The 19,162-nt window shown below is 35.7% G+C and overlaps 1 protein-coding gene across 9 annotated transcripts in view; it reads left to right on the top strand.

Moving 5' to 3' along the window:
• The window catches only part of CASK (calcium/calmodulin dependent serine protein kinase), a 385,036-nt gene that overhangs the window by 282,607 nt on the left and 83,267 nt on the right, over positions 1-19,162 (top strand). For all 9 annotated transcript variants that reach the window (XM_081276357.1, XM_081276354.1, XM_081276356.1 and 6 more), the window contains exons 10-11: positions 155-254; positions 13,625-13,746. In XM_081276357.1, the coding sequence (XP_081132483.1) occupies positions 155-254; positions 13,625-13,746 (222 nt within the window). The remainder of the gene's footprint in view (positions 1-154; positions 255-13,624; positions 13,747-19,162) is intronic.

Genomic DNA, 19,162 nt, shown 5'->3' with positions numbered 1-19,162 from the left:
ATTTAAAGAGCTTCAAAATTATTTTAAAAGCTGTCTCTCTTCCAGCCAACATCTCCTCTGTACTGGACTGTCTGAACAATTCTTCATATAACTACTTAATGAACTTTTTATATTTGTGTATTTGTTTTAATCACGTTTTTCATCTCTGCTTCAGGGAGCAGTACTAGCCGCTGTGTCAAGTCACAAATTCAACTCATTCTATGGGGATCCCCCTGAAGAGTTGCCAGATTTCTCTGAAGACCCTACCTCCTCAGGTAATTGCATAATTGGTCCATTCAGCCGTGTAACTCACTTGGCATCTATATCCTTTCTCTTTCATTGTAAGTAAACTTTTGTATATGAATTTAAATCCTCCAAGGGATTTTAAGGCAGTTTGTCAGCAACCACATCCTACCTACATGTGTCTCATTCTTTTTCATTTTAATTCCAAAGTGTCCCTCCCCTACCGCTCCAAAACCAACATTTCACTTTTTTCTTTTTACCTCAGTAATACTTCTTCCCCTTTCTGCACTTCAGGCCCAACATTACACTTCACCTAGTCCAACATTATAGTTTCAGACTTTTTGAATCTTTCCAATCACTTTCTCCCTCAACAAAAACTTCTGATGTAAGATTTCCCCCGTGCCAATCATGTTAAGTCAGACTTTGAGACAGCACTGCTTTAAAAGAATCTTTCAATGTAAAGCTGTCTTGTGAGCTTTGTCTTGAAACAGTGATCAAGTTCTTCTCTCTATATAAAGTCTATAACCCTTGATACAAGTATTCAAGGAGGAAGAACATAGAAGAGTTACCTGTTTTGATGAATTGTGTACAAGTAGTCCTGAAAAAATCTGATAGTGTTCATGAAATCATTTTATAAAATGCTCAGACTTCCATCTTGCCAATGAGATATTCTCAAGGAGCATTTACTAAAAATCCTCAGGCTACATGTATATGTATATGCAGATGCATGCGTGTGTGTGTGTGTGTGTGTGCGTGCGTGTGTGTGTGTGTGTCAGAGTTTTACATTTTTATTTATGCATTTCTTTATTAACTCTTGAGTTATGTCATCTGGCCTCAGCTTTTCTTCTTTCTTTCATTAAAGACACTCAATATCTGTCATGTGTTTGACTTTGCACTGATGATTTGATTTTTGTACTCTTGGACTGGCATTTTCAATACTCATCATCATTGGAACCACAGCCCAAAGTATGAGTTGTTTGTCCCACAATCAACAAGATGAAAAGAAGGAGTGTACCTGTTCTCTGTTGGAACCAGAAACATTTGTCATTATTTATGCTTCTGCCCTCCTCTGCTCACACACACATATGTACACAAACACACTCACAATTTCTGGCCAATTAGTATGTGCTTTTACCTTGTGCAAGATGACAGCATCAAAGTTTCCCATTCAGCAGGTATATAGTTCCTCATTTTGAATTTTACCAATTGGGATATGAATCTTCCTCTTTTGAGTGAAGGTGATTTCCAAAAATATTCAGAAATGGGAATCTTAGACTAGAAATAACTATGAGGAGAAAGCCTTTCTGTTTTCCTCTTGTGCTGGCTTGGTAACCATCCAGAACCTTTACCACATGAAAGGCAAGGTTGTGCTTATAGGTATGGTCTCCCATACTCCCTATCATTTTATCTGTCTTTTTTTTCCTTTCAATACATTTTGTTCCTTCTCCCTGTGACTTTTTATTAGCTCAAATTTTGCTCTTGTGTCTTGAGGCCAGTACTTGAACTCAGGGGCACTCTACCACTGAGCCACATCCCCAGCCCTTCTTGTTTTTAATTTTGAGATAGGGTCTTGCTTGCTAAATCACCCAGGCTAACCTTGAATTTGTGATCCTCCTGCCTCAGCCTCCCAAATTCTAGGATTACAGGTGTGCACTACCACAACCAGCTTGAATTTCAGTCTTTTCTCCTCCCACTTAGATTACATTTGACCCTCTTTAGGGCCAGCAGACCCAGAAATAGTTCTTATGTCACAATGTGACTACATTTAACAGTTGCATGCTTGGAATATATATATAGTATAAATCTCTGCGAGATTTTAGGTCAATACTTCTACTATCATTTATTTGCATGTTTGGAAATGGTCCTAGAAAACAGTATGGTCCTTGCAAATCACTTCATATACCTAATCTTTAGTGTTGGCCCTTAATTAATATTTACCTCTGTCTAGCAATAATTTAATAACTCTTACATGTTCTTTTCTGGGAAGAGGTAGATTTTTCCTTTAGGGAAAGAAATCACTTTATAAATGTGCTTATTTTCTATTAAATATATTTTTATTACTCAATTTTTTCTCATTTTTAGTATAATCTTTAGATAATTTGCTTGAAATAGTTTCTGATTTTTAATTTTTGCAGTCCTGGAGATTGAACCCAAGGGTGCTCTACCACTGAGCTACATCCACGGCCCTTTTTATTTTTTAATTCTGAGATAGGGTCTCACTAAGTTGCAGTGGCTGGCTTCAAATTGCCATCCTCCTGCCTAAACTAGATTAGCTGGGATTCCAGGCATGCTCCACTGTGCCCATAGTATTTGATTTTTTTAAAACTGTTGAGGGACCTTTATTTTATTTATTTTTTCATATGTGGTGCTGAGAATCGAACTTTGCCTCACACATGCTAGGCGAGCACTCTACCACTGAGCCATGACCCCAGCCCTAGTATTTGATTCTTAAACTACAAAAAGAAACTTCTTACACAATTTTGCAGGTAGCCTACAAACCCTCATATTAATCTTCCTCAGCCTTCTTGCTTTCTACTTCCTACAGTCATACCCAATTCCTTTTCTTTTCTTTTTAAATTCCTGGGTCTTGATGATCTTGTAGGCAGTCTATATTTTCATTTGATATGCTAAATGTCTATCATAAGTATTTTTCAATGGCATTGTCTGGGTCTACAAATAAAAAAAATTGAATTAATATGCTCTGTACATGTCTAATGCCAATCACCTACCCTAATTGAGGAGAAAATTTTATATATTCAAAAGTAAAAAAACAAAGAAAATTTTTGAAGAAAATTCTAACACTTTCCTAAATTTCACATACTTATCAGGGATTATTCATACATTCTTAAAGTCAATTTTTAATACTAAGTCATTTAAAGGAAGGCATTCTACTATTATGGCCAGCATTATTTATCAAATAGCTAATCTGCCAGCAAGTGTCCTTTATCTGCAACCAAGCAGTAGTGGTTATATGGTTGGTTGCAGAAAGCCAATTATATATTTTAATTGGACTCACATAAAGCCTTGCACTTTCATAAATTAAAACATCTATATGTTTGCTTTTCATTATTTTTAATTTCATTTTAAAGTATATTCATTAATTTTTATACCTGAATTCTTCTCTACTTCTACTAATACTTAAATTCTGCATCATTTATTTTAAGTTCCCAAAGTTATTCTTTCTGGTGTCTTTCTGTTGAAATTTGTGTGGCTTTGTTTTAGAGAACAAAACACAAAGCACTTTCCATCATCACCTGAAAATTCATTGAAGCCCATGGCAAAAAGAGAAAAGGATCACAAAACATGTGTTTGTAGGGTGGGGCGGTGGGGGACAAGGAAAGAGGGGATAGAAAGATGGAAAATGTAAAATCAGCAATTGTCCTTTCTTGAGATGGGCTGTCTTTGTGTTCCACCTTTAGACAATGCTTTTTTATGAAGATCATAATGATAGGTCAGTTTTTTTAATGACTTTATTTGACAGAATTAATAATGGGCAATCCTAATTTGGTCCCCCCAGATTTCTTGCAGTTCTGCTGTGCTATGAAATCCCAGTATTTGAGAAGAGCCATAAAGCTGCCCACTCCCAAAATCCAGCATATATTTTCTTAAATCGAACCTTATCATGGGAATGAGTAATACTGTATGCATTTAGGAAAATATGGATATTTTAAAATCACAATTTAAAAACTAACCAGCTTTCCAGTTTGTAATCTAAAGGAAAGTTGAACATGCTTATGTTATATCGTTTACAATATAAAATGATTTTTTATAAAAGATGTTTTTCTATTTTGATTATTGAAATTCATCCATTGTATACTTACTAGAATCCATGAAGTTTAATCTTCTGATAAACAATGTACTGTTGCTTTGTTGCTTAAGAAGTCAAAGCAGAAATATTCCATTCTTATATTTCAAATCAGAGAAGTCAGAATTAGAACCCAGTATTTGATGTCTGAAATCCTAATCAGTCCTGGTGATTGTGCTCGTGAAACACAAGGACTTCCTTTGGGGTCAGCCGGGGGACTGCTGCTTCTTGTGGCTCATCTGGTGGGCCCAACTGTGGCTTGATAACCTGTTTGCTCTAAAATCATACTGTTTGTTGTTTGTCCATATGCTGCCTTCCTCCTAGGACTTCTAGCAGCAGAAAGTAGGTATCCCTTTGTTTTCCTCTAAGGTTAATCTTTTATGCAAACGTGTTTGGCTTTGCATGGTTTGTAATCAGCTTGACTTTTTCCTTGGCTGTTTGTGTTTAGATGTTTAAATCTGAATTTTAACACTGTCTGACCATGAAATGAAAACCTGGATATATTGATTTCCTGAGGTATTGTTACACGAATCTTCCCTTCTCACTTCTTTCATAAGAAGAAAAAGAGGCAGTGTTAAAATTTCAACCACATCTTACATCATTTCACATCTGAATTTCAAACACAAATACATTAATTCTGGGGAAAGGGTAATGTTTTATTTTATAGTTGGACTTCAAGAAAACTTTCAGGGTAAGTGAATTTTCATTTGACAATGACATGACCTCTAAATGGGTTTCATTACTTTCTGTTACTGAGTCCATTTTCAGTTTATTAATAGGGAGCTGTGAAATAAACTCTGAAATCATGTCTCTTAACAACTTTGACTACCAAATAGACATTTGAAAGGAATAATATGATGGCTAGATTTTAATGACAAAGGGATATAATTTGAGTATGTGAGAAAATTAAAATGTAAGAAATATACACATATAAATGAGTCTAAATAAAACTGAGTCAATCTGAATAAAATAGGTGGATTGTATCAGTGACAGTATTCTGCTTGTGATATACTATAACTTTGTAAAATGTTCCCAATGCAGGAACTGAGCAAGGTACAGAAGGCATTTCTCTGTATTATTTCTTATGAAAGCATGTAAATCTATAACTATCTCAATTTTAAAAATTAATTAAAAATAAAATAAACCTTTACCTCAAAGTTGTGTTTACTAAGAGGAAAGTAGATAAAGAGACAAAGATAAAATAGAAAATCTGGGTGCTTATAATTGAATTTATTGTCACATTTTCTTACATAAGTTATTTGCAGCTCAAATTGCAGCCAATATGAAACTCTCACAGTATATTAATTATCTATTGCTGTGTAATGAATTATCTCATCTCAGTTTCTGTGGATGAGGAATGGGAGCCTGGTTTAGCTGAGTGCCTGTGGCTCAAAATCTCTCTCGAGATTATACTTCAGAGCTCCCATCTCCCTTGAGGGCTGGACCACAAAGAGAATCTTAGTAACTCACATAGTTATTGACAGGCTTCAGTTCCTCACTAGTTGTAGGTGTCTCTATAGGACTGTTCACAACATGGCAGCTTGCTTCCCCAGCATCTATTATCAAAGAGAGGGCAAGAGTAACAGCACCTAAGATAGAAGACGTAATCTTTATAACCTTATCTGAGAAGTGATATCATATAACTTGTGCCTTATTTTGTTCATTAGAAGTGAGTCTATAAACCCAGCCCTCACTCCAGGGGAGGGAATTGATCACACGAGGGTGAGAATACCAGGGAACAAGAATCATATAGGGGTCCATTTTAGAAGCTGTTCACCACATACAACCTAATGACTATTAAAATGTAAGACTCTTTCCATATAAGATTTAGCACTCTCCCCTCTGTGGCTCTCTCTGTCTCTCTCTCTGTCTTCCTCCTTCCCCTCTTCCTCTTTCAGTTGGCCAGACCTGTCATGTCATTTGGGAATGAGCATTATGGAGTTATCAGTAGTGCTTTTCCTTAGTTAAAAAGCTTTACACAGATGGGCACCAAAGAGCCAGCAGAATGCTATTAAAGTACTTTGGAAACATTGGGCTCAAAGATGTTGCTATTTGGAAACACAAGATTACTTTAATAAGCATAATGGCACTAGAATGATAGCATCTATATTCTGACAGAATACATATGGAGAATTTGCTTCCCTTAACTAATAAAATTTGAGATGTCCATACCATAATCTATACATAAAGAATCTAAAATATTTATCACCATGTGTAAGCTTTTATAATTTGAATTGGATATAACACAGATTTGTAAGTCCAAGACACAATTTCCACTGCAAGATTTACTGTTACTTATAACTTGATTGAAAACCAGAATTTGCTTTGTGCAATGTGAATAAAAGCTGTTCCAGGGGAAGCCAGAAGAGCTTGACTATAGAGGGACAAAAGGGACAGGTTTTGGAGTAATGACAATATGCACTTAAATTGGTAAATTTTAACTTAATAAAGTATACCTTAGTAAACAATTTTTAAATGTTATTGTGCTGTCAAGGAAAGGGTCTTTGGGTTTGTTTGTTTCTTTGGTTGCTTGGTTGGTTTTAGTACTAGGGATTAAACCCAAGGGCACTTTGATCACTGAGCTACATCCCCAGCCCTTTTTATTTTTTTTATTTTGAGATGGGATCTCACTAAGTTGCTTAAGTCCTTGCTAAGTTGGTAAGGCTAGCTTTGAACTTGAGATCCTCCTGCCTCAGCCTCCTGAGCTGCTGAGATTACAGGCTTGCACCACCATGCTCAGCGCAAGGAAAGGTTTTGATTGGGTGATAAAAATGTATGTGTAGTGATATAGTGTTGTGTTAATGCATCACTAATATAATAGGAAAGATAGATTATTGAATACTCTTCAGGAGGAGAAATTAGAGCCAATTCAGAGACTAGATTTGCTAATGATTCTGGGATTCATAGCTATACATATAATTTAAGACATATTCACAAATTTTTATTGAAATAATTGCTAGGAAACGTAGGTGCATCAAAGCACATGGAAATAGTAGGAGACCTTCAATGATACATAGAATTATAAGAGGTTATGAGGGGCAAGGGGGAGGGAAAAAAAGGGAGAGAATTGAACAACAGCAGGGGAGGTAGAGAGGGAAGATGGGAGGGGAGGGGAGGGGAGGGGGGATAGTAGGGGATAGGAAAGGTAGCAGAATACAACAGTCACTAATATGGCATTATGTAAAAATGTGAATATGTAACAGATGTGATTCTGCAATCTGTATTTGGGGTGAAAATGGGAGTTCAAAACACAATTTGAGTCAAATGTATGAAAGATGATATATCATGAGCTATGTAATGCTTTAAATAATCAATAAAAAAAGAAAAAGAAAAAAAATATCAATTACTTGCTTTTGCAATTAAAAACATAAATTAGCAAAAAAAAAAAAACTAATTGCATGGCACACTTGAGATTTGTGTATTTCACTCTTTGTAAATTTAACCTGAGAGAGAGGAAAAAAGATTGAAACCTTTACCAAAGTTCAGTTTAGGAATGAAGTGGTCAGTATTAGCCACTCTCTCATTTACTTTGAAATGAAAGAAAAATAAGGTGAATTTATGGATGGATGGTTGGCTTGTGACAAAGCAAATACAGCAAGATGTTAACAGTTGTAGGATGTAAGTGGTATGTACAGTTCTTTCCAATTTTCTGTGTTTGGAATTTTTCATAGTAAAATGTTTGGAAGACAGTTTTAAAACTGACAGCCTACTTTGACACAGAATTTTTCAGTTTTAACATTCTACTGTTTATTTTCTGTCCTCCTTTGGGGTTATTTTTATTCAGTCAACTTTTTCAGGAGATCTTTCCACTCTTGTAATGAAATTATTCTAGACCCAAAGCTCTTATTGACTTTAGAAGCATATTTCTCTTTAAAGAAGTAGGCTTAGAAAACAGTTGATATTTTTTAGTATTATTTCATAATAGTAGCAGGAAATTTTTTGAGAGACTTGTATATATCAATGAAATTCTTTGAAAAAAATAGAAGTTTTCAAAGTCAAAATGTGTGATTATCAACCTGATCGTTAAATACAAACTTGATTCCAAATGAACTAGGCAAAAGGTAAAGTAAAATCTTATTCTGAAAGCAGGGCATAATGGCTTCTAATAAATTCATCAATGTGAAAGTTTGGATCAACAGCTCGAAAAAACCCTTATATGTTAAATAAAGTTGAGATTAAAGACATAATAGAAATTGGGCATCACCTCTTTACCAAATGCAGATTATTTCAGTACATTGCTGAGAGTAAAACATGGTTTGGGGAGACCAACCTGTAGCAGAAGGAGCACTGGAGTAGGAGTCAGAGACTTGGATCCTAGGATTCACTCTTCTGCCCACTGTTTGTGGCTCTTGGGTGGGTCATTTAACCCTACCAAGTCTCCAGTTTTTCAAATATAAAAATACTTGCCCTCAGATGGGGTTATTGTAGAATCACATAAGATAATAAGTATGACAGCTCTCAAGAAATTATAAACTATTACACAAATATTAGTATTAAAATAATTTTCATTCTGACTTTACAGAAACAGTAGTATAAAATAAATTGTTTTCTGTGGTTAAATCTTTTGTTCTAATACTTCCTTTCAATTCTTCAGAATGTGCTCAGAAAAAAAAAAATCATTTCAATCAAGTATCTTTTTTTTTTTTTTGGAGTGTCTTTTTGTACAAAGCACAGGCCAGAATAAAAAGACATATAAGATGCCCACAGTCCTGCCATTAAATAAAGTGTCCTCTGAGAAGAATTTGTGTGCTATTTATTGATTGATTTTCCCCCCACAGTGGTTATAAGCTTATTCAATGATTTTATAGGGAAAACATCCTTCTCGATCTTTGAGAAAAGTGAATAGTTCTTTCTTATGTGACAGTATTGATCTAGAAATGAATACTTGTAACAGTAAATAAGTACACACCTTAATAGGTATGTATTGTATTAATTATCACCATTGCCCATGTTTAAAATCTGAAACAAATAGCAAATGGAAGGCCCCAGCAATGTCGTTGTGTCCATTTATATTTTATAATGAATTGAAAAAGTATGAGGTGTGTGTGTGTGTGTGTGTGTGTGTGTGTGTTACTAGAGATTTAACCCTGGGGCACTTTACCACTGAGCTATATATCCTTATAGCTCAGTTTTTAAAACATCCCCATTTTTTAAATTTGGAGACAGGGTCTCACTAAATTGCTGAGGCTAGCCTTAAATTTGAGGTCCTCCTACCTTAGCCCCCCTGAGTCACTGGGACTACAGGCAGGAGCCACCATGCCCAGCATTATGGTGCTTTTAAATGGGCTTGTTTCTGTACTGCAGATATCAGTTACACACATCTGCTGGATCAAGAACGTATTCTGTGGTTTTGCTGGCCACACTCAAAGTAGAAATCACAAACTAGAATAGGTGTTAAAGGAAGGTGTTAAAATGGTCAAGGGTAAAGAAAGATTTTCAGATCAGGCCAAAAATATGTTTATTCAATTTGAAAATATGAAGGAAATATGGAAGGAAAATTATAATGTTCCTTCCTAATTACAGAAACTTAAAATTAGGGGCACCTTTCAGAGTCGGGAATGGACAACTTGAGTGCAAAATACTTCTTTTCATAATTGAAAGCCACTAAGTTCATTATAAGACTATAAATCAGGTCAGAAGAGAGAAAAGATCAAGGAAGTTTAATAGACCTGTGGAGACTAGATCTTGCCTCCTGGAAATGCAGGCCAACCGTTGATTTGGTTCTTTCCAGCAAAACATCCATCAGTGGGCTCATCAGCACAGATTCACCCCTTTGTGAAGGTGGTAAATTCCTGCTCATCCACCTTCTCTGAGGCTGATCCAGCTCCTCCCTAGACAGCCTATACATGTTCCATTTTGTTTTTACCTCTATTGTTTTGTTGACTCCAGTATAGTAGGCCTACTTCCACACCGCCTGAGAACCCTTTCTCAAGGATACGGCTCATATTCATGTTTTCTCTGCAGCGTCTGCCTAGTACTTAGCAGAAAGCAAAAACATTCAGTAAAAGTTGGGGTTATGATCCAACCAGTAGGTTCAAGCTCTTCTCCAACCTCCATATCCATAAGTAAATCATAGTTCTTATTGAAATTTTCTCTATGTTTAATAACACAGCCAACTAGTGTGGTAAGTCAGGCAGAGAATAGACTTTGGAACCAGACAAACTCAGGGTTTTCTGGATCCACCACTTCCTAGCTGTGCCCTTCCTGGGCCCCTTTGAACCTAAGTCCTCTATCTAGAAAGGTCATCCTTACTGTGCTGTCCTGGCACATAATGGACACTCAAGAATTAGGAGCTGCTGTTATTACACTTTCTTAATGACTTGTTTAATTCAGTGCATATTTTGTGGATATTATAAAATATAGACCTGTCATATGGACCTTATAAGCAGAAATGAGAGTAAATAAGTACATACATAAGTAACCCACAGAGCATGCTGGGGAGACAGGAATGGCCCAGAGCAACGAAGGGAGTTCACAGACCAACAAATGATGCATCCCTGTTTGGGTACAACCAAAATTGCTTCCCAGTCATCAGACTGGCCATCTTAGTATTTGTTTAATACAAGGTTGTTCTTATTTTAATCTTATTAATAAACTGCATAGATTGTATATCAACACAAGCAATGCTGGATAGACTTGATAAAAACAGCTTTCTTTAATCCAGTTTTACTAGGATAACTGAGAGAAAATCATAGTTAGGTTTCTGTGTTACCTGCTGACTTTTGAAAAATATACCCCCCAAAATAACAATTTCATGACTATTTTTATTATTGTAGTTTCATAAGTCCAGGAGTCTAGAACTGGCTTTAATAACTTGATAAACTTAATATCATTTAATTCTGCTTTGATGATATGCTGGGATCAGAAGTTCAGAGGGACATTTGGAATGGATCTCTTCATCATCTCTTGCTTTTCAAGGCTTTCAATAAGAGACAAACAGCGAGTTGGCTTTGAACTAATTTTCATTTTTTTCCACTTTAAACAAATTAAAAGTCCTGAGAAGAGCAGGTAGAAGGAATTGGATTATGTTAATACCTCCTCAGGAATACCAAGGGAGATGAGGACTGACTTCTGCATTGTATCTTTTTTATTCCACTTAATATTTCTAGTGAAAGAATACCAATACCCTGGCAGGCTTAATTATTCAAAATTAAAAATTATCCATAGCTACTTCAACAAATGAATCATCAAACTGGTACATCCATACCATGGACTACTACCCAGCAATAAAAAGGAGAAAACAACACAAGAAGCAACCTGGATAAATCTCCAGAAAATTATGTGGGCTTAAAAAAAAAAGACAATCCAAAATGGTTGCATACTGTATAATTTCATTTTCATCCTTAAAATGAAAAAGAAGATTATAGAGTGGAGAACAGATTAGTAGTTGCCAGGGATGAGGATGGATAAGATGGGAAGGAAATGAGGGCAACACGAGGGATCTTTGTGGTAATGGAACATTCCGTAGCTTGATTGTATCAGTGTGAATATCCTGGTTGTGATAATGTACTAAATTTTCACACTATGTTACTGTTGGAGGAAAGTGGGTAAAAATACATTAGATCTTTGTGGGGTTTTTTTTTTTTCTTTTCTTTTCTCTCTCTCTCTTTTTACAAATGTGTGTATATCTACAACCATCTCAAAATAAAAACTCAAATTTAAAAAATAGCCCTAGTAATTTCCACATGGATAGCCACATGATTTGTGGCTTAAACATCAAATCTTTAACCTAATTAAATCGTGCTGCAAAAATCAGTAGCTTATATAGTAACTTTTTTGTTCTTGTAGAAGACTTTGAACATATGTACAAGAACAGAATGAAGTATAAGTAGGAAAATAAAGAAAACTGCTATTACCTTTTTAGTGTATTTCATTCAGGGTTTTTTCTGAGTTTGTGTTATATAATTTATTTTTAAATCATAATTGGGAATATACAGTGCATATGGTTTTGCATTCTACTATCTTGAATTTTCTATCATGAGGATTTCTCTACATCTTCACAAATTCAAAAATAATGTCCATTTGGTTACATATTGCATCATATGTATATTCTGTAATTTATGTAATCACTGTCAGATTTATCTTTATTTTATACAACAAACATCCTTATATATAAGCAAGTCTTCTCCTATTCTTTTTCCATAAGGTAGGTTTTTTATAAATGGAATTCCTTAATCAAGCACATGAACCTTTTTAAGGCTTTTTAATGTATGTTACCAGATTGCTCTCTAGAAAAATGGTACTGATTTACATTCTCACCAATAAGTGCACAACAGTGGATGAGATCTGACATATGAAGAATTAGACACAGCATAAAGTTCCCGAAGAGAAATCTATTTTAATTGAAAGCAGGGTTTATCAGTCTCAGCACTACTGACATTTTGGGCCAGATAACTGTTGTTGGAGTGCTGTCCCAGACATTGTACGGTATTTACCAGCATCCCTCTCTCTCTAGATGCCAGTATCTGCCCTCTCCCTGCTGTTTTGACAACCAAAAATATCTCAAGATTTTAAGAAATGTTCCCTTGGGAAGAAAAATTGCCCCTGGTTGAGAACCACTGATCCAAAGACTTAAATGTGCAACAGAACATTTATTCTTAGACTTTCTCTGGTGTATACAAATATTCTGAAGTCTAGACTCTTAGGGTTCTTTTCTGATGGAGGATATATGTGCATATTGTATGAAGAGTAAAAGAGGTCAACCATTTCTTTTTTTTAATACCTTTATTTTATTTATTTTTATGTGGTGCTGAGGATCAAACCCAGCACCTCGCACTTGCTAGGCAATTGCTGGACAGCTGAGCCACAACCCCAGCCCTCGACCATTTCTTTAAGGCTATGCAAATGACTTTGATACTACTTAGTGTGTATCTTTCCTTGCTATTACCTGCCAGGGGTCCTTGGTTATAAGAGGAAATGTAGCAGTATAGTGACTTTGTCCTACAAACATGGATTGTCTTGAAACTGCATATGATATCTGGAAGTATCAGTTAGTATAGATACTCTTTGTCTTTGTCTTCTGAATAACATGGGCCCAAAAGAATGAGAATGGTTTTGGTTTTCTTGACTTTGCATGTAAAGAAAAGAAGGAATGAAGTGGATTTTTGTAGCTAAAGTATGAGACTTAAAAATCCTCCAAAGTTTATTTTAAGTGGCAGGTACTCCCAGCAGAAGGTTTGTCTCCCACACCTACAGCTGGCTTTTGTTTCGTGATGGAGTTCCCCTGTGTAAAAGGCCCTCCTGTTGTTTCTATAATATTTCAAAACACCTTGAGATCCCGACATCCATTCTTTCTGATATACAACTTGCTGCACCCATATCTTCTAGTAGCTCAGAGTTGATGAATTTCCTTCATTCAAATAAGACAAGCTTCACCTTATCTTTGAAAAATGAAGAGCACACAAATACATTGTTGCAAACACAAACTTTCCTGAAATACTCTGCCCTTAAATGATTGGAAACTCATTTAAACCTATCCTTCAGTAAAGACGCTAGCCTTCAAGTTCTGATGTTAATTTTTTGTTCTTAAATATAAGTTAAGGTTAGTTTGAAACTGATTTCCTGTACTAGCTTTTTCCTTTCTGTTTGCCCCCACAGGAGCAGTTTCACAGGTGCTGGACAGTCTGGAAGAGATTCATGCGCTTACAGACTGCAGTGAAAAGGACCTAGATTTCCTACACAGTGTTTTCCAGGATCAGCATCTTCACACACTGCTAGATGTAAGTCTTATTTTTTATTATTCTTTTTTTTGGGGGGGGGCTGGGGAAACAAGTTGAGTATCAAGCATACCTTTTTACTTTTCAGAAATCCTGATATCCACCCTAACAATCCTATTTCAGTTGCCTTAAATCTCTGAGAAATGTGGAAAATCATCCATCATAAATTCAGAATTGAAATAAAGTGTTTGTATAATACAAATGCAATAGCCTAGCAAGATTCAGTGGAAAATTATATACATATACATATGTATTTATAAATTACATATGCATGCAAATGATATGTGAGTTTTTTTAAAGCACATAGCACAACCCTAATTTACTGCAGTCTCTTTGTTTCTATTAGAGGAATCCATTAATCTATAGCTGTGATTACTTTTTTAATTTCCTTTAAACGTTGTTTTAAAACATTATATAAAAAAAACATTATGCCACAAGCCTCAATATAGGAGAGAGAAAAACAAATGAGATACTATGCAATGGACTGTGTTCACACATTTCATATTTATCATTGCTGGATTTCATAGAATCAGTATCTTTTCCTTAAAACATGAGTAGATTCCATCATTTAATATGGCAGACTCCAATAACAGCAGATTGGGACAAAAAACAAGCTGCCCCATACATTTCTACCTTCACTCCACTCATGGTTTAAGTAAAATTCCTTTCTTAGACAACCTGGTTTGCTTTAGCACTGAACATATTCTTGGGTGCTTCTGATGGTATTAATACATGCTAGTCATTTTACAAGAAAAACCTACCCTTAATAAGAGAATGAGGGCAGAGCATGTGGCTCAGTGGTAGAGCACTTGCCTAGCATGTGCAAGGCCCTGGGTTCAATCCCCAGCACTGCAAAAAGAGAGTGATATTTGCTTTGGGGTCCCAGAACTGTTTCATGCTGATTAATCTACTATCTGATACAAATTACACTAAAGCAAAAGTTCCCAGAGTGTATTCTACAGAGCATTCTTCTGGGAGATAGTGATGGGTGTTACCACAGTGGGAAGGGAAAGTAGATCTTAAATTTATTGGTTAAATTATTCATTGCCCAAATAAATTTGGAAAATGCTACATTCTTTTGTACCTTTATGCACAATGGACATTATTATATTGACATCTCTGAGATGTCCTAAGACAAAGAAACCTATTGAACTTTAACAGTATTTCTCAAACTAATTTTATTATGATATTTTATTTACAATCCTGTTGAGCTCTGTTTTGATGAAGACTAGTTTGGAATAAGCTAAGCCAATAGTGTTGTGTTGCTTCAGCTTCAAACTATGTAATTGTATATATCTGATATTTGGTTCTAGAATTCCATAAATTAGGTCAGTTCAAATTAATTACCAGATTTTGGCTTTTTACATAGTGCACATATTTATCAGTGCTAACAGCTATAACAACATGTGATTCTAAAATTTGAGTGACTAATCAGAAGAAAAGCTTATCTCTTGCTCACCTGACAGTTCAATGCCAGTACATAAGGGAAATCTCTTCCACAAAGTCATTCAGGGACCCAGACCTCTTCCAGCCCTGTGGCTCTGCTGACTCCCAGTGCCTGGGAATTTCCTCTGCATCCCTTGCATCCAGCCAGCAGACAGAAGAGAATATGGAGAATCTTGTAGGGTCAAGAGTAGAAATAGGCTATATCAATTTTGCCCACATTTCATTGGTAAGTACTAGTCACATGCCTACTTAGATGCAAGAAAGTTGGAAAATATAGTTTTGAAACAAATTTAGTCAGAAAAAATGAAAGAAAGAAATTTACTTGACAAGATATGGAATTGAATCTTTGCTTTTATGTAATTTATTTTTATTGTGTAATTATTATTTTTGTGTAATTTATTTTGTGTAATTTTTTATACTGGGAATCAAACCTAGGAGCACTTTACCACTGAGCTACATCCCAGCCCTTTTTATTTTATTTTTTTAATATTTATTTTTTAGTTGTAGTTGAACACAATACCTTTATTTTACTTATTTATTTTTATGTGGTGCTGAGAATAAAACCCAGGATCCTGCACATGCAAGGCGAGTGCTCTACTGCTGAGCCACAACCCCAGCCCAGCCCTTTTTATTTTTGAGGGAGAGAGTCTCACTGAGTTGTTTAGGGGCTTGTTAAATTGCTGAGACTGGCCTCAAACTTGCTATCCTCCTGCCTCAGCCTCCCAAATCACTGGTATTATGGGTCATGTGCTACCATGCCTGGCTGTTTTAAGCAATTTGAGTATTTCAGATTACATTTATTTTAAATAATTTAGTTGCCTTGAGCACTAGAAAGCCCTTGAAATTCATTCTATTTCGTGGAGAGCTTGGTAGCATTCCATTATCATGATCTTCTTAATCATCATCATTGTTTTTGTTATGTTATTTGAATTAGAATTTGACTTCTATTCACTTGTTATTTAAATGTATATTGTTCACTGTCATTTGGTGCTAAAAATATCTTTTTTGTTTTTATCTCTTTTTTAATAAATTATTTATTTTATAGTAGAATGCATTTTAACACATTATACAGAAATAGAGCACAGTTTCCTAAGTGTGAATTTCCCACAGAAGTCATTCCCCCTTATACTAGAACTAGTTAGTAAGATATTTGTAAGAAGCTGTAGAGTGGAGGTTTTGTTTATTTCAGTGATTAATAAGGTCACTGCTGAGTAGATTTGCTGACCTTTTTTAAGATCAAGGACTTTTTGTAAGGTAAAGGCTCAGAGTAGCCCAAATTGGTTTCCAAAGTTGTACTGCAGGGGAGGTGTTTTGTATTGCTGTTTTGTATTCAGACACAAACTGGACTTTCCTGCTGAGCCAGATTGCCACTTAGTCCCAGTGTAGAACTTCTCAGACCTTACTAGAAATATTGATTTGGAGTATCCTAACTGAACTATTGAGTATATCTGAGTATCCAAACTGAACTATCCTTAAATGAAAGCTTCATCATCATGAATAACATAAGCCATAGATTCTGCTCTTCTACTCTTTTTTTGCATTTTAAATTTTTTTTAAAATTTATATATGATGGCAGAATGCATTACAATTCTTATTATATATATATATATATATATATATATATATATATATACACACTGGACTTTTTGGTACAAATCATCACATTTTCAGAAAACATTCATAGATTTAGTAAGGAAAACATACTTAAACTTTCTTTGAATTCTTTTGAATTACAAACCTAAATAAGTATCTGAATGATCAGCACCTAAGCCCGGTCAGTGCAGCTTGATTTAAAAAGAAGCTATTGGACTGAAAATGAACCGTACCCATTAAAAAGACAGTGGTAGAGCCTTGCCTAGCATAAATCCCAGCACCACAAAAAAAGAAAAAGACACAAGTACTACACATGAACACTAGAATTCTCCAGAAATTACTATGAGGCCAAGCCCTGGGTAATGTTTGGTTGCAAGTAGTTCTGAGTATCCAAACTGAACTATCCTTAAATGAAAGCTTCATCATCATGAATAACATAAGCCATAGATTCTGCTCTTCTACTCTTTTTTTTGCATTTTAAATCATTTTTAAAATTTATATATGATGACGGAATGCATTACAATTCTTATTACATATATATAGCGTAATTTTTCATGTCTCTGGTTGTATACATAGTATATTTCTGCTCTTCTAATCTACATCCCATAAATTGGGTTTATTTAGCCTTCATTTTACTGCTAATAGGCTACATTTCAATAATATAATCAATGAAGTATTCAAGTGACTGCCATATAGAGAAATCTAACAATTAAAAAGGACTTTTATGGAGTTGGGGGTGTAGCTCAGTAGCGAAACACTTGTTTAGCATGCACAAGGCCCTGGATTCCATCCCTTGCACCTCAAAAGAACTGCTTTTTCTAATTTAAAAAAGACTTTTAAAATATTTAATGCTTATGGTACACATTAGAAAGGAAACCTAGGTATGACCAACTCTTGGGAAGGAGCTTTTAAAACATTGGCTATCCAGGGTTCAGGATGCAGCTCAGTGATAGCACCTGCCTAGCATGCACAAGGCCCTGAGTTCCATCCCTGGCAGCGCGCGCGCGCACACACACACACACACACACACACACACACACACACATACACACACGAGTGGGGGGAGGAGAAGGAAAAAGGAGGAAGAGGAGGAGAAAAACAACTTTGGCTATTCTTTTTTCTTTCTTCCAATGTTCCATATCCCATGCTTGGTTTTTTTTTTGTTTTGGGGTTTTTGTTTGTTTTATTTTGTTTTTGGTACCAGGGATTGAATTCAGGGGCACTCAGCCACTGAGCCACATCTCCAGCTGTATTTTGTATTTTATTTAGAGGGTCTCACTGAGTTGCTTAGTCCCTCTCCATTGCTGAGACTGGCTTTGAACTCACAATTTTCCAGTCTCGACCTTCTGAGCCGCTGGGATTACAGGCATTTGCCACCGTGCCCGGCCCATGGTTTGTGGTTTTTTTTTAATAACTTTATTTTCTTATGTGGTACAGAGGATTGAACCCAGTGCCTCACAAATGCTAGGCAAGCGCTCCACCACTGAGCTACAACCCCAGCCCCCATGCTTGGTTTTGCATTTTTTTTTATTTTAATTTGTTATATATGACAACAGAATGTATTACAATTCATATTACACATATAGAGCACAATTTCTCATATCTCTGGTTGTACACAAAGTAGAGTCACATCTTTAATGTCTTCATACATGTACTTAGAGTAATGATGACCATCGCATTCCATGGTATTTCCTACCCCCTATGCCTCCTTCCTCCCCTTTCCCCTTTGCCCTATCTAGAATTCATTTAATCCTCCCATCCCCTCTGCCCCCCACAGCATATTTTGGATCAGCATCCTTAAATCAGAGAAATCATTCGGCATTTGGTTTTTTGGGATTGGCTAATTTTACTTAGCATTACATTCTCTAGCTCCATCCATTTACCTGCAAGTGCCATGATTTTATTCTCTTTTAATGATGAATAATATTCTATTCTGTATTTATACCACATTTTCTTTGTCCACTCGTCTTCTGAAGGGCATCTAGGTAGGTTCCACAGTTTGGCTATTGTGAATTGTGCTGCTATAAACATTGATGTGGCTATGTCCCTGTAGTATGCTGTTTTTAAGTCCTTTGGGTATACACTGAGGAGTGGGATAGCTGTGTCAAATGGTGGTTCCATTCCCAGTTTTCCAAGGAATCTCCATACTGCTTTCCATATTGGCTGCACCAATTTGCAGTCCCACCAGCAATGTATGAGTGTGCCTTTTCCCCCACATCCTCACCAACACTTATTGTTGTTTGTATTCTTAATAGCTGCCATTCTGACTGGAGTGAGATGAAATCTTAGAGTAGTTTTGATTTACATTTCTCTAATTGCTAGAGATGTTGAACATTTTTTCATATATTTGTTGATCGATTGTATATCATTTTATGAGAAG

Source organism: Spermophilus citellus, assembly GCF_964194105.1.
Source record: "Spermophilus citellus genome assembly, chromosome: X".
NCBI classification, from domain to species: Eukaryota; Metazoa; Chordata; class Mammalia; order Rodentia; family Sciuridae; genus Spermophilus; species Spermophilus citellus.
The sequence above is the reverse complement of the archived record's forward strand: the minus strand, read 5'-3'. Positions and strand labels throughout refer to the sequence as shown.